The sequence below is a fragment of the Barbus barbus genome (genome assembly GCF_936440315.1).
Source record: "Barbus barbus genome assembly, chromosome: 12".
Lineage (NCBI taxonomy): Eukaryota > Metazoa > Chordata > Actinopteri > Cypriniformes > Cyprinidae > Barbus > Barbus barbus.
In genome coordinates, this window is record NC_136740.1 from 22,744,207 (window position 1) to 22,771,412 (window position 27,206).

Sequence of the window (27,206 nt, forward strand, 5' to 3'; positions counted from 1 at the left end):
GCCCATATCTCTTTGTGAAGTTTTAATAACATATTTCAAATCAGGTATAAAATTGGACAACAATGACTTACTCAATTTAGTTCAAATCAGATCAAAACAATTCTCAGGCTAGTCCTGCTAATGAAAATACACATTCTAGTGTAAACAATTACGTGATTGGCCTTTGTTATTACTAAGGCAGGGCTTCCTACATCTGCTGCAATAGTTGTATCAATAAAAGCAACCGACTCTAAAGCAGAAATACAGATGCCATTTTTAGTGTTACAATTTCTCCCATTCAAGTGGTCTATCACCATCCCTTTTGAGGTCTCAGATGCTAAAATCGACACTGACGCACCATCCGCCTGCAGCAAACTGTTAGTTCCTGTGGGATCTGGAGCTAGAATGCTGATGACATCTTGGAAAAGCTGTGGCCCTAAGCTGAAAAACCTACACTTCTGACCTGCAGTCAGAATAACATCACCCATCCAATCCACTGCAATTTTTATGTTCTACTGTTTGTGGCCACTCTATCATACTTTAACTTGTCTACAAACTCTTTACATTCACTTCATGTTAAAGGGGTAATATCATAATTCTAAGGGCCTCTTTCACTGACCCTTCGTTACAATGAAATATGAAAGTAAATCCATTGTCAAAAAGACAAAAACACATATTTTAAAATCCCACTCATAATTAATCATAATTTCAAAAATTATTTATAATTTTTATATAAAATAGAGTTTTGTGGCTGGATAGAAACATTCATAGTCTAAATTCATGCAAATCCACAGTACGTTGATTTCGACCCGGCAAATATCAATTCACCTCACTCTGTCGTTCAAAAAACATTTTCACACAAAACTGCATAGTACTTCTACAAGAGGAAAAGTTCTGTAGCATCAGCATTGAATAACTCACCTTTACGGGCGATGCGGATGCAGTTTATCCTTGTTTCCTGTGAGAAAAGAGAACAGAGATGCAGTTTCACTCTGTGGGAAACAGTCAAATGGCAGAAATAAGACAGTCTGATCCCTGATGAGAAGTCAAATGGGCGCACACTGACTTTGGCTGATTCAACAACAGCATGAATGCCAGTAAAAGAGTAAAAATACATTTAAAAACAGCACCGTGTCTCACTCACCTACCCTACTTGTGTGTGTGTGTGTGTGTGTGTGTGTACTTTGAGTGTGGCGATAAGATATAAGCCTTTAATGTACAGAAAATGGCAGTGGAGGACAAAGGAGGCAGGGGGTGATGACTTCCAGCCAGGAGAGAATTATAAAAAGGAATTAATTTGTTAGAAATCGCAGTTGATGACATACTGGTGTTATGAAAACGACCTTTGTCAAATAGAGCTAATGAGATCCAAGCCCATAATCCAATTCCGGCCTGCCACCTCGACAAGAAGATTCATTATCAAATTAAGATTTACAGATGTAATTCGGGCATTATGGAACAATTATGCAAATCTTCCCATCCGGAAAAGGAGTGAGAGGCCTCTGCTCAAACTGTGGCTGAACTGCTTTTTTTTTTTTATTGAAAATCCATTCCGAACTGCCTTGGCTCCTAAAGCCTGTCATAACCCTATATCATCTCGGAAAACATACAAAAGGGAAAGCGAGGGTGGTAGGAAGAGGAAAAAAGTAGAGACGGACTCACATTGATGTTTCAAGAAAGGGAAGAGAGACACGCATGGATATTTTAGCCCTCCTTAAACATCCACACGCTTAAAAATGTCATGTAGGCCAATCCAGGCTTTACGAGAAACTCATCTTTATCTGCTCCAGCAGCCATCATTGAAATGCAAGTGTGCCATGGCTCCCAATACACACTCTCCCATGAGAGCATATCGCAGGGATAAAGCAAACACTGCCTGTTTTCTCCAAGAACAGCACCGGTCCTAGATGTCACACCGTAAGAAGTCATAGCTCACCATGCGTGTGAGAAAAGACTGACCCCGAATGACAGGCAAGAGACAGCCAGTGGGCTTTGATCAGACAGACGCAGACACAAAGCTTTAAGCTTTCCTGCTCTATTTAATCAAATTTGTGGGAACGGTCATGGCAGGCACTGCAAAAGGGGATCTGTCAGCAAACTGAAGCTAAGTAAATGAATTATGAGCACTATAAATATAACAGGCCCAGGGAGGCACGGGAAAGGAACTTATTAGAAAGCTCCTACTTGGCTCAGAGCAGAAGAAAGGAGGCATGCAAGAAAAAGAGAGGGGGAAAATAAGAATTAATGTTATTTTTCCAAGGAAATGAAGCCTCCCAAGTCAATTGTGCTACTGTAATGTGAAAAAAATTAAAATCTAGTCTAATTGTGAGACATGTGGTTTTAAAAAAGTATAAACATCATGGAAGTGTACGTTTTAGTGCCATTATGCTGAAAAAAAAAATTATGAATTACAGTATAAATATTAAAAAATAAGTTAAAAAAAATACTGATTTAAAGTCATAATACCATTGAAAGAAGGAACAACAAAAAAGTAAAAGATAATTTTTTTTTTTTTTAAATATGTTTTGATGACAGATGAATTGTCATCAAAAATTCATAATGCAAATATATATTTGCAAAAACCGATAACTCCGTTTTAATAATTTTTTTCAGAAATCACGTTTTTTTAATTGCGCATTCCAAGTAATATCAATCAAACTGAAGTTGGGTTGTTTTGATTAAGTAATAATAACTTAAACAAATACAGGTAATTTACAAAATTAAAGTTCATTGAAAGTATGTTTTTTTTTTTTTACATATTAAAAGTTTGTTCCTTCTCGAGAGCGGTCTCTCGACATGGCGTAAACGCTTTGGGGACTCCCTTCCTTCCTAACCTACCTAAAATCTTGTTGCACAACGCCAGCGAAGTTTCAACTCTCACTGGCCAATGCAAGCCAAGACGGCTAATAGGGGCGGGGCCCCACCGTTATATAATGCGCTGTTTTGGCGGCATAAACTCAGAATCTTCCTCTTTCACACATCCTACTGAAGACAGCTGTGGAGAAGACGTAGGAGACGGATTTCCTTCTCGGCATTCCAACATGTCCAACGTTTGCACGCTGTGTTTGGGACCCATCGAGACACTCACGAGTTCTGCATCCTGTGCCTGGGTCTCGCCCATGCGGAGGCAGTCCTCAACGGGTCGGGCTGCACGCACTGCTAGGAGTTCTCAGTGCGGGTGCTTAGGGCCCGTAGAAGCGTCGCGCTCTATGATTTCTCGCTGCAAAGTCCCACCGCCGCCAATGAGACGCTGGTGGGACGACAGCCTCACGTGGGCGACAGCGCAGAAAGGCGCGATTCAACCCCCCGCTCTCCGGTGTGCTCCGCGGAAGAGAGTCTTCGGCCCGCCCCTGGCACTTCGGATATTATCTCGTTTGGTGCGGAGGGGGACGACGACGATCTTGACGAGGCGCTGTCCCTAACGACGTCCGAGGAGAACTGGGCCCACACTCCAGAGGAGCGCTCTGAAGTGGAGGGACACGACGCGTTCCAGGATGAGCTCGTTAGGATTCTCACCAAGGCCGTGAGCGATCTTGGTCTAGAGTGGGAGTCCACTGACGAACCGACTAAGAGCAAGCTCGATTCGTGGTTCCTTCACTCGGGCTGCCGCGCCGAGGAAGCGAGCTCCTTTCCTCCCCGACCTGCACGATGAGGTTGCCAAGGTGTGGGCTACGCCCCAATCGGCTCGCACTCACGCTGGCAGGTTGGAGATTTTCACCAGAGTCGACGTAGCGGAAGCCCGAGGATATACGCGCATTCCGCCCGTCGAGGAATCCATCGCCGCACACCTCTGCCCCTCCTCCGCCTCCCTGAAAGCAAGTGCTACGCTGCCATCAAGACCCTGCCATTTGATCACATATGTCGCGGACAAAGTGTATGCCCCCTCGGGGGAAGCAGTCTCAGCGCTCCACATGATGGCACTGCTCCAAGTTTTTCAGGTACAGCTCCTGAAATCCCTGGATGAGGGTGGGGCGGATCCTGAGGCGTTTAAGGATCTTCGCGCGGCGACGGATTTTGCACTTAAAGCTACAAAGACGACTGCCCAGGCGATCGGCCGGAGCATGGGCTACATGGTGGTGCTCCACCGACATCTGTGGCTGACACTCACTGAGGACGGGGACAGGAGGGCGCTGCTCAACGCTCCTGTATCTCCATCCGGCCTCTTTGGAGGCATGAGGCACAGAAACACATTCTCAGAGGCACAGAAACGCTCCAGGGCGATGAGTCACTTCCTACCGTGCCGGGCTGCGGGCCAGCCTCCAGCACGGAGTAGCTCCTCATCTGCTTCCAACCGGCCGTCGAAGCGGCCCCCCTCTGCTTCCGCTTCCTCGGCACCAAACCCAGAGCCTGCTGTTCACGCTAAAACTCCGTGGCAGAGGGCGCCAAGAGAAAAGGACCGTTACGGCTTCAAGAAGGGTGGCCGTCCCGAAAGGGGAACTCCTCCGTTGGAGGAGGAGCAGAAGCCTCGTTCCTGACAAGGAGATACAGAGGAGGAGAGCGCTTAGCCCACCGCGAAGCGCTCGAGATGTTCTAACGAAGTCCCATTGGCAGTTGCAGGCGACTACAAGAATGTTGGTGTTGTGTATGTTCAAAATGCAATAAAGTCTGTGACACCCTCACAAAAAGAGTCTTTTTCTCCTCCTCCAGCAATAGCGGCTTCACGCTTGGCCATGAAACGGTTAATAGAGCCGGACTGGCAGTTTCCCCGTGTATCTGGCGATGTTCACGCCTTTGTGGCAGGTGTTGGACTGCCGCAGCCACGGCTCGCTCTCGACACACGCACATACGCACGTCCGTGTCACCCACACATTCAGCAGTAGGCTCACGCTCCCCTTTAATCGGCATGGCGCGACCCTCGCTAACGTACAGCGCTTCCACTCGCCCCGCAAGCTTTCTGAACACGACCCCGGTTAGCAGCGGCGTTGCTCAGAACACAGACGGGCGAAGCACTCAGCCTTCTGTATCTTTTTGCAAGCGCATGGCGGTCCATTCTGGGCATTTCGGATTGGTTACGGAACGTAATAGAGAACGGATACATGCTTCAGTTTCAGCGCGGACCACCCCGGTTCAAAGGTGTGGTCATGTCGACAGTTACAGCACACAACGAGCTGAGGCAAGAAATCATCAATCTCCTCGCGAAACGCGTGATAGAAGTGGTCCCGCCGAGCGAGAGAGAGAGTGGGTTTTACAGCCGGTACTTTGTCGTTCCAAAGAAAGATGGTGGTCTTCGTCCACTCCTAGACCCGAGACCCATCAACCGTGCATTATACAAACGTGCTTTCAAGTTGACAACCCTAAAGTAGATACTCGCGCAGATTCAGCCTGGAGAATCACAGACGCTTTCTGAGATTTGCGTTCGATTTGCGAGATGGCGTATCAATTCACGGTGATGCCGTTTGGGCTAGCACTGGCGCCGCGTTGTGGTCACTCGCAGGAAAGTGGTCACGACGGAGGCGTCGACGACAGGCTGGGGAGCTCACTGCGACGGCGTACCGGAATGTATTCTGAATAATCCGATTCCCTAAGCGGGAACCTACATCCAATCCTGTCGAGACATGTCGCAGGGTCGTATATGATTGGTTGGGGATTATTTTCAGTGTTTTGCTAAAAACTGTTCATGTGAGCTCCGCCGAGGCTGAGCCTTTTTTTTTTACTTTGCTGCTTCCACGGTGTTGTTCTATACAGTCCCCAAGGCGTTTACGAAGATTCTGAGTTTATGCCACCAAAACAGCGCATTATATAGTGACGGGGCCCTGCCCCTATTAGCCGTCTTGGCTGGCATTGGCCAGTGAGAGTTGCAACTTCACTGGCGTTGTGCAATAAGATTTCAGGTAGGTTAGTAAGGAAGGGAGTCCCCAAGGCATTTATGCCATGTCTCGTTCCCGTCTCTCAGGGAAGCGAGGTTACGATAGTAACCGGAGACGTTTTACAGCAAAAGCAGATAACTCCACATTTCATGTTTTAGAGTTTAAAAAAAACACTCATTTAATCTTTGTAATCTCCTCAGATGACAATGTAGATGTCTGACAAACGTTGTTGTTGTTGTGATCATAAACTGCATGGATGCGATTACATGCAATACACGGAGCTTTTCCCTCACCATTGTAAAACGCGCTGTTTTTGCAAGGCTCTGTGAAAACGTTTCAGCTTTTAATTTCCTTTTTCGCCCTGAAGAAGATATCAAAAGTTCATCAAGTTCGGCGAAAATGATCCATTCTCGATCACTTTTAATCAGCTTTGACAAACTCCTCTCAGCTAGCAAATCTTTTCAAAGTGAAAGTAGCCTTGTCATCTGACCTGAATGCATTGTGCTGATTCGCTAAATTGATTTCTGTTGAGACATTCAGATGGTAGAGTCAGAATTTGGCGTAAACAGAATGAGAACATGGATCCATCATGCCTTGTTACCACTGTGCAGGCTGGTGGTGGTGGTGTAATGGTGTGGGGGATGTTTTCTTGGCACACTTTAGGCCCCTTAGTGCCAATTGGGCATCGTTTAAATGCCACGGCCTACCTGAGCATTGTTTCTGACCATGTCCATCCCTTTATGACCACCATGTACCCATCCTCTGATGGCTACTTCCAGCAGGATAATGCACCATGTCACAAAGCTCGAATCATTTCAAATTGGTTTCTTGAACATGACAATGAGTTCACTGTACTAAAATGGCCCCCACAGTCACCAGATCTCAACCCAATAGAGCATCTTTGGGATGCGGTGGAACGGGAGCTTCGTGCCCTGGATGTGCATCCCACAAATCTCCATCAACTGCAAGATGCTATCCTATCAATATGGGCCAACATTTCTAAAGAATGCTTTCAGCACCTTGTTGAATCAATGCCACGTAGAATTAAGGCAGTTCTGAAGGCGAAAGGGGGTCAAACACAGTATTAGTATGGAGTTCCTAATAATCCTTTGGGTGAGTGTGTATATATTATATATATATATATATATATATATATATATATATATATATATATATATATATATATATATATATATATATATATATATATATATATATATACATACACACACACACACATATACATATATATATACACACATATACATATATATATACACACATATACATATATATATACACACATATACATATACATATATATATATATATATATATATATATATATATATATATACTGTATATATATATACTGTATATATATATAAATATATATATAAATACAGCAAAGTTTTTTTGTGTGTATGAGTGAAAGAGAGCGTCTGACAGCTACAATCTTTTTGTTTTGCCTCTAAGGACTGTTAAGGAAGCAGAGGACAAAAAAGTAAACAAAGAGCAGAGAAGAGAAAGGAATAAAAACAGCTCTTTGTAAACAGCTAAGAATCAAAAGATCTTTTAAGAGCGTCTTTACATATATTTATCACTGAAAGCAATTACACGAAGCCCTGACAGCATTCACAGCTCTCTAATGGCTAGAATATTGCTAGAATAATGGCCAAAGATGCAGCAGAGGACTTTCTTACTTGTGCCGCTGCCAAAAGCTTTGAAAACCACTTACAGCCATAAAGTTGGCCAAGTGACAAAGCAAAGTATATTAGCATTGTTTATATGCAGTCAGGAGAAAAAAACAGAACTGTTCAAATCGGTAACATGGGAATGCTAAATGCTAGCTAGGTCTCTTGAGCTATGTTCTCTTTAGCTTAGACTGTCAGCCTTTACGGCAGTTATTGCAGCATAAAATAGAGCTGAATAAAAATGAATATTTAGCTAAAGGTTGGTCAAGTAAATCAGCAGAGCCCAAAGGAGACGGAGCTGTGCGATCGGTTTCCAAGACGTACGGTTTCAAGTAGAGAGAAACCGAGGGAAAGGTGGAGTCACAATGGCTTGGCTGACAGGTGCATTTCAGTCTGTAATGCGAGAGAAGCCCTGAGGGGTTCGGCAGGGAGGGAGTTTGTGTGTGTATTATAGGTCAACAGAGGCATTTCCCTTAAAGGCCGCCAAAAAACCCAACTGTGTAAAAACGTAGGATAAGTCTGTCCAAGTTTTGTGCTTCTGAATTGCTGTTCAGAAGAGTGGAATGAGCCAAGCTGGCTCATCCTTTCTTTCAGGTGCTGAGCCAACGAGATAACCTTCTTCTAAATGTCACCCACATCTTTTTGAGCATGACGTTTGCTAGCTGGTGTCAAATCTAAATGGACCATTAAAAAACTCTTTTCATTCCCACAAGCCTGAAACACTCAGAGGTTTAATAGCGCATAATTGAGTACGGCAGGTAACTAATAACCATGAAACCATAAGGCAAAAGTCAGAGGTTTCCTGTCATGCAAGATAAAGGTTGGTTTGCATGAAGTTAAAAATGTATGTATTAATCACTGATGCAGCAGTGTTGGGGCAGACTAACTAAAAGGAGTGAAGCTACTAACTTAACGTCTGTTTTCAAAAGCATGACAGTAGTTCAAATATTTATTTGATTCACTTCAGTGAATTCATAGATTCACATACACTTTTATAGTGAAATTAACTACTTAACTATGTTATCAAACATAGGCTTAACTATGTTATCAAACATAGGAAACAGGCTTCCATACCATACCCTATAATGGACTAAGCAAAAAAGTAATTTAAAGCAGTTTAGCATAAGGATGCAGCACGACAAAATGTGGAAAAAAATAAAAATACTTTCGCAAGGCACTGTATACAATGAACCTGGACAACCTGGCATCATGATCTCTCTCAGTGGGTCATGGGCCTTTACAGACTGCTGGTAGGCACAATAAAACTATATTTTCAACCAATGGTAAATGACCAATCTGACTGAATCAAATGCTTTATTAATCAAGATCTATATTTTGCTTCTGACAAATGCCTTTTTCCTATTTAGAAACTTATTTGGCACCTCTCCGGATCAATTTTTGAGCAGCGAGAGATTCCCATTTCCCCGGCTGTTTTCCAGGCTCTGCCTTGCTTGTGCTGTCGAGCTCATTCTCTTTCCCAGACCCAGCCATTTCTAACAACATAAACTGCCAGCTGATCTATTTTTGATCAGCTGCACCTGTGCCCAATTATCCCTGTGAAATTGTTTATGCCAGCGAGAAGGTATTCCTTGTTGTTTATCCTCTTATCTAGGCATGGATGGGGAGCACAGGGGCTGTTCTTCCCATTTGAATAAGGCCTGGACACCCAAAGCTTGGTGTGTGCTGATACTCTATTATTAATTTCATACTGAGACTGTGACACACACACTATTTCATGGGTTTTAACAGTAGGAGAAAAAGAGAAAAACAACATCCTGTAAGGACGAGCAATGATATAATGTTTTTGTACATCCAACTAATTGTAGATTTACTAGCTCCAGGTGCTTCTCACTATTTATTCAAGGTCCTTGTTTTTGCACTTCATCTCCTGCTGTGCAGACTGCAAACAATCTATAGGAGCATGTATAAATAAAGTTTCAGATCAGTGTATAAAATCAGTTTAATTTCCATGAAAATAATATTGTATATTGTATAGTATGTGTGGTTAGAAAAAACAGGCTGCGCACATATGGTGTGTTGAAATGTACACATTCCCTAGCGTACATGTAACAATTGAAGTATACTTGTATATTGTATATTCAATGAGAAACAGTGCTAGTTTCTGACACTTACGCCTCTAAAGTTGCTCATGGCCTGGAAGTAGATGAGGTAGTTCTTCCTGGGGTCCAGCGGGCTGTTCCAGTAGCCGTTGTAGGTGTGGTTGTCCCCCACAGTAAAGGGTGTAGCCTCGGGCAGGCTGCTTGGGGGAAGTTCGGCTGTATAGTAGTGTGGAGCTCCACGGGCCTGAGCCTCACCGTGAGATGTTGGAATGGGGAAGCAGTCCTGAACGCCCAGTTCTCTCTTCACCTTCCTACCAGCTTCCTCCTCCACAATCACTTGATATGTGCTGTGTAAACATACACATAGTAATGTATTTAATAAAAATATAATAGTAAGAATAGTAATAACGTATAAGGAATATTCCAGGTTCGAAACAAGTTAAGCTTAATCGACAGCACTTGATTATCATAAAACAATAATTTCCAGATGTGTCTCTTTTAAGACAAAAAAAAAATAATTAAATATATTTAAGTACAACATACAAAACATTAAATAAATGTGAGTGTTATTTATGTAGCATTGAGATACTACTGTAGTTTTAGTTAATATTTTGAATTATATTTTTTCATTTTAATTTTAGTTTGTTTTATTAGCTTTACTGTATTTTTTCATTTTTATCTTTTTTTTTTTTTTTTTTCTCTATATAACGTTTATTAATTGAAATTTCATTTTATATTTTTTATTTTTAAAAAGAAGTTTAAGAGCCAAATTTACTAAACAGGGCAAATTAGCGTTAGAGCACAATTCCATAAAAGCACTGATGGGAGGAGAAAATTCTGCGTGTGATTTACCGACAAGGTGCACATTAAAGAACACAGATCATTTCCATAATGACCAGCGCATTCTACCAAGAGTAGAGCAAATTACTGCCTGCTTTAAGACATGCTTTTTTTAGGGCTTTAAATAATGGCACAAATACCAGTGATTTGACGAGAGCAAACGTTAGTAAATCGCGTTGCGTGATTAATTTTAAGACTCTCCTCCCATAAATTTTGCGTCTGAAAGGAAAACTCCTACAAATGCATAATAAATAAGGTCAGGCGCATAATTAACTGTGTCCACGCCTTTTCAGCAGTAATTCGTCACTTCGCGTATTTAGTAAATCCTGACAGTACTACTTTAACACCAAAAGACGGTTTACGATGGTGCAAGCTGTTTGTAAATCTGGCCCTAAGTTTTTTATATTTTATTTTATTTCAAGTAACAAAAGTTTTTAATAACCCTGATGAATACACAATAGTATAGCCTAACTAATACGCGTGTTAAGATGTTTTAAGCATGAGATAAAAACCCACTTTATTAGAAATTATGGTAACACTTTAGAATAGGGAAAACTTATTCACTATTAACTACGACTTTTTCCTCAATAAATTAATAGTTAGTAAGGTAGTTGTTAAGTTTATGTATTGGGTAGGATTAGGGATGTAGAATAAGGTCATGTAGAATAAGGCATTAATATGTGTTTAATTACTACTAATAAATGGCTAATATTTAATATGCATGTTAATAAGCAACTAGTTACGAGACCCTAAAATAAAGTGTTACCGAAATAATTTTCAGTGGTAACTTGTATTCAATCTGGCACTCTCACCTGACCGGAGCTCCTCTGCCTTGTGCTGGACGCAGCAGGACTGTGATGGTGCTTTCTGTCTCACTCAGAGGGGATGGCATGTCTCCATAATCGAATGTAGGTGCTTCAAAAAGAGACCGAAAGTGAGAGAAAGAAAGAAATAAAATATCTTTCTAAAACTTTTTAAAAACCCACTCACTATCAAAAGTAAACTTCTTTAAAATAGTCAGAGTGATGGGCAGGAAAAAAAAAATGAAGGAGACCATTTGGGATCCAAATCCACTGTGTGCCAACTTTGTCATTTCAAAGTGAAGCAAAGTGAAGTTTACGCTAATTATTAAAAGCCAATATAACCAGCTAAACATTTTAATTAGACAAACTTCATGAACAATGCCTACACTGTTGTCTGAAATAAGACCGCCCTAATTCATGACAACAACCTTCATATAACTCTTTCTTCTTCAAACTTGTCCCTTTGCGTATCTTGAACTCAGGGTGTAATTAAAAGCTGTGCATGTGGGACAAACAGAGGGGAAACTCATTTAGAAGGATCTGAGTCTGGCCTGCATCCTTCCCCTGAGATGGTCGTGTTGAGCAATAACATTTTCCTTAATATCAGCAGTCAATTCGTGCTGACGAGCAAAGGCAAACAATCTGCCAGAAATCAATGATTATGGTATTAAAAGCAGCTTTTGGCAAAACTACAACTACTTGAGTGGACTTCAGTAAAAGCGAGGCTTGGATGCTTGCAGAGAAAATAAAAACACATAAATAAAATAGAATGCTGTCTACATTCATATGATGCAACTGAGAGATATAAGAGGGCCTGAGAGCATATTCAATACAGTATGCACAAACAAGCAAGTATACAACAGGTCATACGTACATCTATTCTAACAGCCTCAACTGATACATTGTAACAACTCCAAAGCATCTATGCTGCAACAACTTTCTCTGAGGTTTGGTGTACATACTGAAATGCACAGAAATAAAAGTGTAATGCATCTCTCTGTCTCTGTGCCCAGTTCCTGTTTGACTTCTGTACTATTTCTAATTAAAAATCCTTCAACCAGATAAATACAAATTATGCAGATAATATACAATGACGTATATTTCCATAAATTATATTTTCAGCAGAACAATTTGAGTGAAAAAATAAATAAATAAATTGAAATACTGAAAGTAGTTTCTCAAACTGCATGAACACCACAATTTGTGTAAAGCCGGATGATCATATTATGCAGCTAAATATGCATATTAAATTTGATCTTGAATCTCAAATTTGGTGTCAGAAATGTTGACATTACCATAAACATTAATTAAAAAATAAATAAATAAATTTCATCATTAAAATTTCTAAAGAAGAAATGCTGAAAAAAACGTACAAAAAAAAAAAAAAAAAAATTTTTTTCACTAAAACAAACCCGAAAATGTATCAACTTTATCCATTTACAATGCTTTTGGTAGATTTTGAGCTGATACAAGGCAAAACGTCCCCGACTGTTAATCGGCCAAGTAGACAGGGTTATCAGGCCAAAGCCAATAATCTCAAAACAACCAAATATTTGCAGATTAATGGGCCTTGCCTACCACCACACAAAATCCTCTTATTGGATTTTGTTTCCGTCACATCGCTGCAGTCAAAAAACAGAAGTTCTCCATCGTTACCATCGGAGAAAATGCTGGTTTTAATACACATCGCTTCGCATCAGTCCAGTGTTGAGGAATCCTGATTTAGCATCAGCTGCGTCTGGTTGACAGCAGCATATGGTGCTGTTTTGTAAGGCGGGCCGGTTTTCGAATGGTGAGGATGACAGTGATGTCAGTTCTCTTTGAGGCGAGGGAAACGTGTAATGTTCTTGAAGGGCCTGTTGGGTTCTGAGCATCTGCTGTGATTCAGTATCACTATCACTTCCTCAGATCAACTCGGGAATACATAATGGCTCTTAAGCGGCGATATGGGCTTACTCTCACACACACACACACACACACACACACACACACACACACACACACACACACACACGCTTCAGAGATCAATAGCGCACCTGAAGCACAGGATGATGAACCGGAAACTCTGGAGTTTCGCATTTTTCCTTTTCTGTGAAATCAGTTTTTGTTTCACTTTGTTCCTGACTATTGAACCGCCAACGTGCATTTCTGTACCTCAGACATCTCCCGAATGATCTGAGGCATTTCAATCAATCTCACCTGTTACATCTGAAGGTGCACGGAAACACTCACAACACATGTACGTACATTTCGCATCACTGCAGAAGTACAAGTTCTGTTCCTTCAATGCTAAACAAAAGCAACTTCTGCGTTTTTCATTTAAAAACTCAAATTAAATTACAGCACCTGTTCTGATTCAGAAGGTATTTATTGCTTGTTCATAGCAGATGAACAGATGTAAAGGTCAGTGTCGACCCATCAGACAAGGAGAGGAGAACATAAGTGATAAAATTAACTAATTTTTATTCAGTTCGCACTAATGTGCATACCTGTGATGCATACAGTATGCACATATAAAGTGTTTCTTTTATGAACCATAGCCTAGGCGAGTAAAATCCCTTCACAAACGCCAACTAAAATCACTTTACTGACGTCAATATATAGCACTTGCAGAGATGGAGCTCGGAGCAGCATTTACTGTGACCCAAGCCACTCCAAGACAATAAAACACTGCTATCATCATGAGTGGCTCACGTGAAAAGATTACAAAGCATTGCATCAGATTACATATTTATATAATTACAACGCAGTCTTTGCTATTCCATTATGTACTAAACCATATTGCATTCTCAACTGGCAAGTTACAATGTTTTATATACTCGCCAACAGTGTTGGAGAGTAACTAGTTACACTACCAGTTTTTGAACACTTAGATTTGTTATGCTTTTTAAAGAAATCTCTTTTGCTCACCAAGCCTGCATTTATTTGAACCACAATACAGCAAAAGCCTTAATATTGTGAAATATTTTTATTATTTAAAATAACTGGTTTCTATTTGAATATATTTTAAAATGTAATTTATTGCTGTGATCAAAGCTAAATTTTCAGCACCATTACTCCAGTCTTCAGCGTCACATGATCCTTGAAATCAGAAATCATTCTAATATGCTGATTTGCTGTTCAAGAAACATTTTTTATTATCATTATTACGATCAATATTTAAAACAGTTGAGTACATTTTTTTCAGTATTCTTTGATGAAAAGAAAGACCCAAAACTCAGCATTTATCTGAAATAAAAAGCTTTTGTAACATTATAAACTATACCATTTCAAAAGCTTAGAGTCAGTTTTTTTTTTTTTTTTTTTTTTTTTGGAGGGGGGGGGGGGGGGTCGAATTAATACTTTTATTTAGCAAGGATGCTTAAAATTGAAAAAAAAAATATATATTTCAGATAAATGCTGTTCTTCTGAACTTTCTATTCATCAAAGAAACCTGAAAAAAATCTATTCAGCTGTTTTCAACATAATAATAATAATAAGAAGAAGAATAAATGTTTTTTGAGAAGCAAATAAGAATATTAGAATGATTCTTAAGGATCGTGTGACTGGAGTAATGATGCTAAAAATTCAGCTCTGAAATCACAGGAATAAATTACATTTTAAAATATATTCAAATCGAAAATGTTTTATTGATTTTGCTGTTCTTTGGATCAAATAAATGCAGGCTTGGTGAGCAGTAGAGACTTCTTTAAAAAACATAAAAACCTTACAGTTCAAAAACTGTTGACTGGTAGTGTACATGTAATGGAATTACGTAATTTAATTACATAATAAATGTAACTGCAATCTATTACAGTTTTTGAGAAAAATGTGTAATTAAATTACTGTTACTTTTAAAATGTTAATAATTACATAGGGGGTTACATCTGAATATTTTCTGTAAAAATCTAGGATACATTGATTTGTTGCTTTTCCAGTTTTTGATGTGCACGATGCCTCCTGCCATGTAAAGGCCATTTAGTTAAGTGATACTATTCTGATGCTTTTGATTGGTTCTCGTTTGAATTTGCAGCGCACCACATCTGCCAATTATATAAATCCAAATTACAGCTGAAAGCTTTAGGCTACAAACTGTCTAAGAGTTGGTAAATAAGGTAACTTGTAATGCTAATACATTTACAAAGTAACCTTCCCAACACTGCTCGCCAATGCTGATTTTTACTTGCATTTGGTGCTTGGGAGTGTTAACTTTAGGCCCTGTTCTCCAGCCATTATGTGTCTGAAAGGGAAATCCCTACAAAATGCGTATACAATTAGGTCAGATGCAAAAAATAACTGCCATTCCATAGCTCATTTTTCACTGCATGTCTTTAGTTTTTTTTAGATAAAAATAGAGGTATTCATCATTTGCATTAATACAGTACATTTATTTGGATAAGAGTCAATCAAATAAGTAAACATTCAAACACACTAACTCCATTCGTACGGGACAGATTTGAAGTTTAAACACACATTCACACCTAAAAGCCCCTTGAAACAACCTTACACACTCCTCACCAGAGATGTTGGTGGTGATCTCAGTGAGAGCTGTTTGGCCGAAGCCTTTGGCGGTGCGCGCCCGAACAGAGATCAGGTAGGTGGTGCCAGGATGCAGGTTGGAGAACATATGGTACGTCTCGTTCCTCAGTTTAGATACGGTACGCCTCGGGCCTGGAACGTTGATCCCGGGGTCTGATGATTCAATGCTCTGGTAGCTGATCTGTAATTGCACATATTAAAACCATTTAAATGAATCATATTTTCATTAAATCACTGTTGTTTTGGAAGCAAACACGCAATGACTCAGTGTGTGGTAGTTCAGATCAAACAATGCTTTATAAAAGTTTACTAACCCTGACATCCTTATTCAGAGTGGGTTGAAATGATTCATTTATGAAATCTAACATTTATTGTATAAACAATATGTGGTAGCCTACTCAAAAATACCAGCGGGAAGCTGGTGGGCATGTTAGGCTATCATCTTCACTGTAAAGAATACCGTGACTGTATCATATGACAGCACTCACAATCTCTGCTCCTGTCTGTGTTGCCTGCCATCACACAAACCTTTGAAGCTTTGGCTTCTTTTGAAACTATTTTCACTGGAAACCTAAGCTACTCAACATCATCTTGATTACAGAATATTTGAATGATGTATAAAGCAGTTTTAAGAATAAATCCACACATCAAGTCACTTTAAGTGAAAAGTCAGTGAAGCAAAGATAAGATCCATTATCAGAAAGGTTTTCCTGAATTATATTATGACATAGGGGAGTCTAAAAAGTGCACAACATAAAAATGAAAAAGATGTCTACAGAAAAGGAGAAATGTTTCAGTGTTTTCAGTGCACTGAAGATTCTGGGTTGTCATGTACTCTTGATTCATTTCTTCAGTAAAATTATTTTGGGAACTTTTCTTAGACTTTTGGCCTCATGTAACATTAAGCAACATATGATCTGATTTGCTTTAGTTTAGAATCAATATCAACCCAATAATTGTTAACAAAATATCATTTAAAACATTTGAAACGTTTCAATTGAATGGGGTTGCAAACTGGGTGCATGGTTACAATTTGAATTTAAGGAATTGTAACTCAAAGAAATGAATTTTTGCATAGAAAATACTTTTAAAGTTTAAAAAGCCTTTAGGTTTGAATGTTTGGTAGAGAGATAAAAGATAGATAGAACAATAGATAGAGCGATAGAACAATACAGCAATGGAAGAATAGATAGATAGATAGATAGATAGATAGATAGATAGATAGATAGATAGATAGATAGATAGATAGATAGATAGATAGATAGATAGATAGATAGATAGATAGATAGATAGATAGATAGATAGATAGATAGATAGATAGATAGATAGATAGATAGATAGATAGATAGATAGATAGATAGATAGATAGATAGATAGATAGATAGAATTCCCACTCCAAATTCCAATTTAACATGTGAGGCGTGGGCAAGTTTTACTGGTAAGGACCAAAAAGAACATTTGCACCGCACTATAATCGGTACTCTGTTCGCTATGGAGTGCAAGAGTCTGACAAACTTTCGGATCACAAACATGCAGACCATTAGAACATTAGTGGCCTAGCATTAGCAGAGTGTTCAATGCAGTGTGCTTCTGGGACTTAGGAGACATTTGCTGTACCTGTACCCGGCCTCTTTTAAGATATGAGGCATGGATGATAGCGGTGGGGGAAGGTTTGAGGGGGAAAGCAGTGCCCTGTGAGTCTTTTGTCGGTGGTGCTCAGAGGAAAGTGGACAATGTGCTAATCTGAGAGAAACGAGAGCGAATTCTCCAGGCTCTGCCTCTCTCTTATTCTTTCTCTCTTCATCTCTCTGTAGAAGAAGATCAGGCTGCTTGAGTCTGAAAATCTGTCCTTGCCTCCACTTTATAGGTCAAGCCTTTAAATCCCCTTTAGAAAACATCCTAGAGGCGACTTTGGTAGCTATGGCTGGGGGAGAAAAAGAAACGTGTGTTATCAAGGAGAGATAACTCAGTAAGTGCAAATGGTAACGGGGGAGGCGCCTGATGGACAGAGGTGGCATTCAAAAAATGTGTCGATCTCGTTTCGGGCCATAGCTGAGCCGAATGACTGATCCATAAACAAAAGCAACTTTTCGTCCTGAGGTGAGATGTGTGTTTTGGAGCGTGAAAGAAGCACCGATCTCACAACTTTTTAGTGACTGACTGAGAGCCTGAATCATGGGCAAGGAGAAAGGTGACACTGAGGCAGGCAGTGTGACCAGAGAGAGAGAAGGGGTGTGAGAATGTTCTGGAACAGAGGAACAGAGAGACAGATGCTGGCTGTGGGAGGCCCACCACCTTTTCATTGAGCAGGTCGAATCTGTGTGCACTGAACGGAAGAATGAAGAAACAGTTTAAAGGCTTTTATTAGACTGTTACCTATCCTGCTTTTTGGGACAAAGTCATAAGCTTTCAATTTGCGGCAGTTCTAATCTACTAATCTCAAGAGTACAATTATACAATGATCAGTGTTGGGTGTAACGCGTTACTAAGTAACGCGTTTCTGTAATTAAATTACTTATCCACTGAAAAAGTAAAGTAAGGGATTACTGTTCATTTTTAGGTAATTTAATTACAGTTACTTATAAAGTACTTGCGTTACATACAGTAAATAATTTCAACAGTTCTAAAAGCAATATTGAATTTGAAATCTAAATTTACCGTCTAAAGATATTGAATGAAGCGGCTTTAACCCTCCGTGTGCGGGTGCGTTCACTTCCAGATTTTCCTGATTCACAGAGAAACCTTAAATACTCAAATCAGGGCCGGCACCAAGAGGGGGCATTCGCGGGCAGAGTTACGGTGCCCCCCACTTTCCATCCTCTCCCCTTCTTGCTGAACGTGATCGTTTCGAAAGCGAAAGTGAAACCGGTAAAACAGCGCACATAAGAAAGCGATTGCACGCTTTAGCGAGCGTCAGAAACTGCACGCAATCACAGATTGCACGCTTCCCATCCCACCCCGAACCCCCCCCAGCCACCACCACCACCCGCCACACACACACACAAAACGTGATTTGTGCCCCCCCCAGAAATTCAAATGCCCCTCTGATGGAGGTGCCCTGGCGCCGGCTCTGACTCAGATACATATAAGGCTAAAATCAATAGAATCTAAAAATCTTGAAGTGTCTACTTGACACTTGAACGAATTCAAATTAAAAACTAATGTTTCTGATTATGCAATCCGTATGAAACTAAAGCAAGGTACAGTCTTTCCCGTGTCTGAGCTCATTATATGCAGTCACCTGCGCGCATATGCCCTCACCTAGATACAAAAAAAAAAGTAAAATATTAAGAAAAAATTAAATCATCTAATATTCATCATTTTTGAAAGAAGACCTGCTATGAGAAATTTACCTCATAAGAACAGCGCGATCTGACATTATTCAGCAGAGAAGATCATTTCTGTAATTTATTCTTTCCTACATTAGTTAACGTGTTATTTTGACATAAACCTGTACAGATTTTACTAGTTGGTTTTTTCCTGAACATCTTGCCAAACTGAAATGTATTGTTTAACTTTTAAGCCTTTTTGTTATTCAGATATTTTGCAGAGTATTTCTATTTGTTAACCAAAGGTGGTTACATTTTTTTTCATAAAAATGTTTAAGTATTACAGTTGTTTTAAAGCTAAAAGGCTAAACTATTCTATGTTTGACTCGAATTGAAAGAATATAGTTTAATTTCTATTAAGGTTTATAGGGATTTTTTAGATGTAGCCTAATTAGCGATTTGAATAATTAAGTTACTTATTGAGAAACTAAGTTACTTTTCAGATAGAGTAATTAGTAAAGTAATTTAAATACAATATTGATGAAGTAATTAGTAACTGTAATTAATTACTTTTTGAAAGTAACTTACCCAACACTGACAATGATTTATTTTTTTTAGTACACAAAACCACACTGAATGATTCTTAGATCCCAGAAGTAAATAACAAAAATAATCAAGTATTCTATTTTTTTTTTGGTTTGTCTGTATTAAGTAGTGCAACAGAGCAATTTGTAAACTACATGAATACAAATAAATAGAAAAACTCCCAAAAGTCATGCAAACTATGATAGACAGAATGATAGAGCTATATAGAACAACAGCTAGAACAACAGACAGATTGACAGAATGATAGATAAGCAGAATGACAGATAGAACAGTAGACAGAACGAAAGATAGACAGATAGATAGATAGAAAGACAGAGAGACAGACAGATATATGGATGAATGGATGGATGACAGGCAGATATAGACAGAATGCCAGAATGATGGATAAACAGAACGATAGATAGAATGACAGATCGACAGAATGATAGATAGAACCGATAGATAGAATGACAGATCGACAGAAAGATAGATAGAACCGATAGATAGAATGACAGATCGACAGAATGATAGATAGAACGATAGAACGATAGATAGAACGATAGAACGATAGATAGAACGATAGAACGATAGAATGATAGATAGATAGAACGATAGAACGATAGATAGAACGATAGAACGATAGAACGATAGATAGATAGATAGATAGATAGATAGATAGATAGATAGATAGATAGATAGATAGATAGATAGATAGATAGATAGATAGATAGATAGATAGATAGATAGATAGATAGATAGATAGATAGATAATTCTTTTTTTGGTTGTATGTGACAGTATCTCAGAAATGACTTCTTGACATCATCTCAAAACTGTTCCAGAAGCTTCTACAGCAGCCACATTCATAAAATATTGTGGTGTATTGGTTAAGGCTGGACGATTGCTGATTCGGTCCCTTTGAGAACTGAGCCATGAGCAATTATCATTGTGTCCTCCAGCAAAGCAATTAATCCCAGGAAGCTCTAGGACAATCGTCCCGGTTCAAGAATACGGCTGTTTTATGATGACATCGTGGCAACTATTCAAATAAAGCACGATTGCAAAAAGTGAAATGGCAAAAAGTGTAGGAGACAACATATAGAACTTAGATAGAGACATCTGTCATTTACTAACAGATGGCTGGTGCAGTAGGGACCAATTAGAGGGAGGGCTGACCTTGATGGCTCTTGTGTCTCTGGCAGCATGCAGAGTTCCAGGTCCAAATCACGACTTCATACATACTTTCTGCCTGTCATTGACTTGAGTTGAGAAAGAACAACAACAACAACTCAGCACTTCCAGCCGACTAGACTGAAACTCCGAATTATACAGGGGTGGAAAACACTCGCATTCCAAGGTCTTCCTAATACAGCACACTGTCAGTCAGGTTTGTGTGCACACGCATGCGGGGGATCATATGTTAGCGGCACGTTCATAAATAATTTAAACTGGCAGTCCAATTTTAACACACAGTGGGAAGTTTTGTCTTTCAAGGATTGTGGATCATCGATATTTCACCTGGTAAAAACGCTGACTCGCCAGAGCCAATCTCTGCGGATTCAGACAGCGTGAGAGAAATGGATATGAGTGCAGTAAAGAGCAGGAAAGCACATACCTCATACTGCGTGATTAGGCCGTTGGGTTCCACCGGCTCCTCCCACTTCAGGAAGATCATATCCTCCAGCGGCGTGAAGGTAAGAGACTCGGGAGCAATGCCTCCGGGAACTGTGGGAAACCAGAGAAGCCACTGGTTATGAATGAAGAAACGGAAAGATCCTATGTTGTCAGACTAGTAATTTCACTAGCATTTACTCAAAGTGTGAGGGTTAATCGCTTAAAGTCCCCCAAAGGTCAACTCTAATATCCTCATTACAGCCGCTGTCATTATGAAAGTCTTAAGCAGGCCTTTTATGTTATGAGACTCATCTATTATAACTAATATAAGTGATTCAGTACTGTTGTCAGGTCACTTGAATATGTAATATGGAATCGAAGAGCTGGAAATGTGCTCGCCAGATTTGATGGAATGCGCTAAAAAGAATAGTGTATGATGTGTTTTGAATGTTGGTTTCTTTATGTCCCCATCAGGCTTCTTAAAGGAACAGTTCACTCAAAATTAAACTTGTCATCCTTTACTCACCCTAATGTCCTTCCAATCCATATGATTTTCTTTTGACACAAATGCTTTCCATACATTGTTGCTATTGTTAAATAAAACTAAAGCTATTAAAATATTTTCTGAAATAAAATGAAATATAAATGACATGAAAAACGTTAACATTTAAAATGAGAAACTGAAAATATACGTATGTCAAGGTACTATAAATTAAAGGTAAATATAAATATTAAAATAAATAATTAAATGAGAAAGAAAACAAAACTACCGTAATTTTAAATCAAATTAAAACTGAATATATTAATTGATGAAAATATTACTTAAACGTGAAAAATAAATTAAAGCTAAATATAAATATATTTAAAAATAAAAAGAACAAAACTAATAAAATTTAAACTAAAATTAAAATGAAAACTGAAAATATTAATAAATGAAAAAATATTAATAAATACTATAATAGCATGTAAATAATCCAAAAATAATCAAGGGGGAAAATGCATCATATTAATATCATAAAAATTGTCCACATGACTCATGCTCTATTAAGCTTTGTGTGATTTCAGTCTTTATTCACAGAAACTTTTGCCATCAACTGCAGCTCTGAAATTCATTAGCTCATCTGCACATTCAAATTTGCTGTGCTTCAATTGGTTACAAGACAAGTGAGAACTATTGGCCTTTGAACTCTTCACACAGCATACAGAACCTGAATTAAATTTGAGAGCTACAGTATAGTATAGATTTTCTGTGCATAACAATATCAATTTCAGTCTTTTCGTCACACAAAACTATCACGTGGCATCAGGATAATTGGAAGGGTCATATGAATCATTTTAATGATTTGTTTTGGAGCTTGACAGCCCTAAATGCTTTCAGTGTATATAAGAGAGCAGCATTCTTAAAATCGTCAAAGGTTTGGAACGACATTAGGATGAATGAGAACACAATTTTTATTTTTATTTAACTAGCTTAACCATATTCAACACAAAGGCCATGCTGCTTAATTAGCTTCATCAGTTAGGTTTGCAAATGAACAGCAGAGCTACACTGATCAAATCAACCACACCGGCATGAAAGCAGCCTTAACTAGCCTGGAGCAGCGTGGAAATTCATGCTGGTCGAAGCTGGACTTCTCAGCAGGAAATACAAAGCCTGTGCGACAGAAAGAAAGGGCAACACTTGCAGCTGATGACATGGCTTTTTTTGGCTGATTAATATTAACAAGGGTTCATTAACAGACATAAACGCTGGCAGAAAGAACGAGGAGGAAGTGGAAATGGTGCTAGAGAGACAGATTATGCTCTGAGCTCTCACACACTGCAGCAGTAACACATCAGCAGATGTTTTTACAGCCATTTGTGCTCTGTCATTGAGCCATCCTCGTTAGCCCTCGGGTATGTGCACAGCGTGTGTGCGCGGGGTGATAGTTGGTGAGGCAGAGATAGCCGGTGGCGAAAATAACACGCTCACTCAGATTGAGTCAAAATCGCTGACTCCATCACTTTTTCTTGTGACAGGCCATGAAAGAAAAGAATTGCTGATTGAAGCTTCAGAGGAGTGTTGATAATTGAGCACTCCCTTTCCTCCCTCTCTTTTTCTCTCTTATTTCATCATACTTCCTGTCTGGGTGAAACGCTACTGTTTCAAATTTTTCCCAGAAAATTATTTTGTCCTTTAGCCAGAATTTTTACAGCTCAAGCCGGCTGGAAAGAGCTGACCTGCTCATGCTCTGCTCCCTGGAGAGAATAATTAAAAATTAATTTCAAATCCATTTGGGAACGTCTGTCTTTATGATTGTGATGTTGAACAGATCTAAGAGAAATGTTTTTATTCAGAGGACTCCAGAAGTAAATACTTCAGCCCTATAGGAACAACTTAATAACTTTGTCAACTCTATCTTTTTCTTTCTTAATACCTCTTTCCCATTCTTTTGAATCCATCCATTCATCATGCATCCTTTCTTTCTTTTCTCTATATCTATCTATGCATCTTCCATCCATCCATCCATCTAAATGTATCTATGAGTATTTTAGTAAAAGTAAATATTTGCAGACACTTTGTTTACTTTAATTGGTAATTGTTGAATTACTGGAAAACAGGCTTTCAATCACTATCTTTGTCTTGTTTTGAAGCCTCGTTTCTCTAAATGATGAATGAGCATTTGAGGTGAGCTCTAAAATGGACAGGACTTGGGAAATTTGGCCTATTACCATTTGTAAATATTGTAAAAAAAATTACTTCTGAACTTGGTCAATCATGGACCCTTTTCACAAACATGTGATGTCGCGTTTCAATGGTCATCATCAGCATCACAAATCCTCTAAAGATTTTTATATTTAGATTTTTTTTTAAATGTATATAACACTGTACTTTGCATTATATCACCTTTGCATCAAATTACAAAAAAAGTAGTTAGCGCTAATGCGAGGGTGTTTCTATTACAGCGTCTATGGGAGGGATGGTAAAACAAAATTTCCCTTTTTTTGAAAGTTGTGAAAACACTATCATGTAGTTTTTCTTTTACTATTTGAGCAAATGGGAATGCAAAAAAATATATTTGTGGTACTCTCTCATTCACTGCTCTCTAAGTTAACCCAACTATGATGACTTCCTCTGCTGAGAAACCTGGAAATGTGAAAAAGGTCTACAGTATTTTACTTAGTAGTAGTGATTCATGAGACATCTGCGCTTCCCCACTCTTGAAACCTAGGCACCACTGCAATTGAAATACAACAAATGACATATACAGATTAATATTCATTGAAAGCTCCACTACTCACTGTCCTCCTCAGTTTGAAACATGACCTCCTTCCCTTCCTTTTTGCCCTCAGTGTTGGCGAGTGCCAGGCGTATTTGGATGGTGTGAAAAGGAGGCAGATCTCTGAGGGTGAAGCGTGAAGTGTTGTGCTCCACAGCCAGGCATTCTCTCACAGTGGTGTTGTGCCCACCACCGCCACCTGCGGTCGTGTAGCGGTAACACAAGGAGACCGAATACGTGTGGCAGCGGGTCAGGTTGAAGGCCGGCGTCTCCCACTGCAAGGTCAGCTGCCGGGACTGGATCTCCGAGGCTCGAAGACCACGCAGTGCCCGCATGGGCTCTATTGGAATAGAAAACAGTGAAACATTTTGTTAACATAAGCCAAAAATGCAGGGAATCTGCACAGGGACATCACCAGGTCACAAGACTTCTCGCCTACCCCATCCACCACATGTAGGAGGCGCCACCACGGTCAAAAAGGTTGACGGACCACCTGCTAATGAGGACACAACTCGTGCCAAATTGCGTTAATTAATTCCACAGGCTGCAGGTTGTACTCTCTCTCCCGCCATTTGGCTCCTCCGTGTCGCTAAGCAAATCGAGTATCTGCCTGCACCTCGTTCAAGGACACTCAGCTCTGCCAGTTTCTGTTAGTGCAAGGTCATTGCGTTAGGCCAACTATTTTTGGCATAACTCACATCTGTGTTCGTACTTTCTTATTTACCGAGGGCAGAAAGATCAGCGACCACCTTTGGCGTATGTGATATAAAGAGACAGAGGAAGCTACTGTCTGTAGGGCACACAGCAACCTTAGTGTTTCTCACAGTGAGGGAGGGTGAATCAAGGACATCCAGCCTCACTATCAATGAGTGCATTTGTCATGGTCCATTATTAAGACAATCAATGCATTTTGGTCAAATATATCTCCACATAATGTATTGTATTCCTTTGTTCTTTTAATGGGACCTGATGACTAATGGACCCAAGTGGGAAGGTACAACAAAGGGGATGTGAAGTGCGCACTTCCTGTGAAAAGTATGAGGTCACGGCTCAAGGTCTTTATTGTTCCTCTCGAACCGATGCTCAGAAGACATGCTCTTAAGAATTAGGATTACTATTAAAGGTAAGGTGAGGTAGCTAATGCACCAAGACCGTAAGGACAGCGAATTAGAGGAAATGCATTTCGTCTTGAAGTCCTCAGAGAAGAACGTGTATGGATTGCAGAATACTAATTCAGCACTTCTCTTGCAGAAATGCACTCGTAACATTAAGCTCCGTTAATCCTGAAATATCTCACACATCAGAGAGCTTTCGCCACATCTCTCTACACATTTCCTTAAGGTCTATATTTAGATTTACATTTCGTTTCATTTGTAGATTTACATTTAGATTAACTTCCAGCGCGATTGGATTTCTTATCAACAGAAGCACTTAGTGGACCTGAAAATGACACGAATGAACGATGTTCGTTTCCTAAAATACACATTGAATGTCAAAAGGTCCCATTTGCCTCCACAGGAAATACGACCAAAATAGAGTGATGATCGTCTTAATGGAACTATTGATTGTTTGTTAAAAGCAAACTAATGGGATGCTGTTGGCTTGTGTCGTCTTTAAAACAATCCAAGAGTCTACACTGTGCTCTTTGAGGAGCTCAAAAGGGCCTTTTGTGTCACCCTACTTCCCTTAACCTAGTTCGAAGGCTTTGTCTGGATGCCAAGAGCAGCGCTTCGAGCGCCCACTCCTTGGCTCCCGTCTAAGATGGGACCGAACCCAGAGAGAGCAGCCAGGGGCCTGGGGCAGCATGTCAATTCCTCACGGGCAGCTGGAAGTCCAAACAAGACCAGTTTCTGTTCCATTACTCTAGATAATGTTGATACATGAGGTAGTCCTGAGAGAACTAAGGTTATACAGTGAACTAATGGGCGTGAAGTTCTGGTCGTTGGTTTGTAAAAGGAAAAATGATGGGAAACATGATTCTGTGATATCTGGAGTAAAATCGTTTATATTGAGATGGATGGGAGTGGGTTTAATCAAATGTGCACAAGAGCATTCGTATCTGACTTTAAATTATAGGAATAAAAACATGAAAGAATAAACTGCTATGTGTTACTCTTATTAAAGACATTTATTAAAGGCATAGTTCACCCAGAAATTGTTTGCATCACTTGCACAGTTGTACAATATAGTGTTATAAAATAACTGTTCTCTGTTAATATGTTTTGGAATTTAATTTATTCCTGTTATGGCAAGATGAAATTACAGCAGCCATTCCTTCTGTTTTCAGGGTCACATGATCCTTCAGAAATCATTGTTGATTTGGTGATCATAGTGGAAAACAATTGAGCTGCATATTTTTGATAAAACCATGACACTTTTTTTCAGGATTCTTTGAAAAATATAAAGTTTAAAAGAATAGCATTTATTTGACATATTAATAATTTGTAACATTATAAATGCCTTTTTTCCCTTTTTGGTCAATTTAAAATTTTCCCCAAACTTTTTAAATATATTGTATATAGTGACAAGCTCAAGAAGGAACTATAAAGCACCATAACAATGTCATAAAAGGATTCCTGACTCATGCAGGATATTTAATGTTTTCTGAAGTCATACAATAGTTTTTTGTGAGAAACAGACTGAAATGCAAATCATGATTTACTGAATTCTAAAAATTTTTCCCCCCTATTCAACCATCACAGATTTCAAACTCAGTGCTCTGTCTTTTGGTCTGTTCCTCACACAAAGCTCCATTCAGAAAACGTATACAGCATAAAAT

At 39.4% G+C, this 27,206-nt stretch overlaps 1 protein-coding gene across 1 annotated transcript in view; it reads right to left on the reverse strand.

Moving 5' to 3' along the window:
* LOC306878130 (receptor-type tyrosine-protein phosphatase U) overlaps positions 1–27,206 on the reverse strand; it is a gene marked incomplete at both ends in the record, with an annotated part of 236,959 nt that overhangs the window by 48,420 nt on the left and 161,333 nt on the right. Inside the window, 6 exons of the mRNA XM_079430263.1 lie at positions 901–937; positions 9,614–9,887; positions 11,193–11,295; positions 15,681–15,882; positions 21,169–21,278; positions 24,450–24,767. Coding sequence (XP_079286389.1) covers positions 901–937; positions 9,614–9,887; positions 11,193–11,295; positions 15,681–15,882; positions 21,169–21,278; positions 24,450–24,767 — 1,044 coding nt within the window. The remainder of the gene's footprint in view (positions 1–900; positions 938–9,613; positions 9,888–11,192; positions 11,296–15,680; positions 15,883–21,168; positions 21,279–24,449; positions 24,768–27,206) is intronic.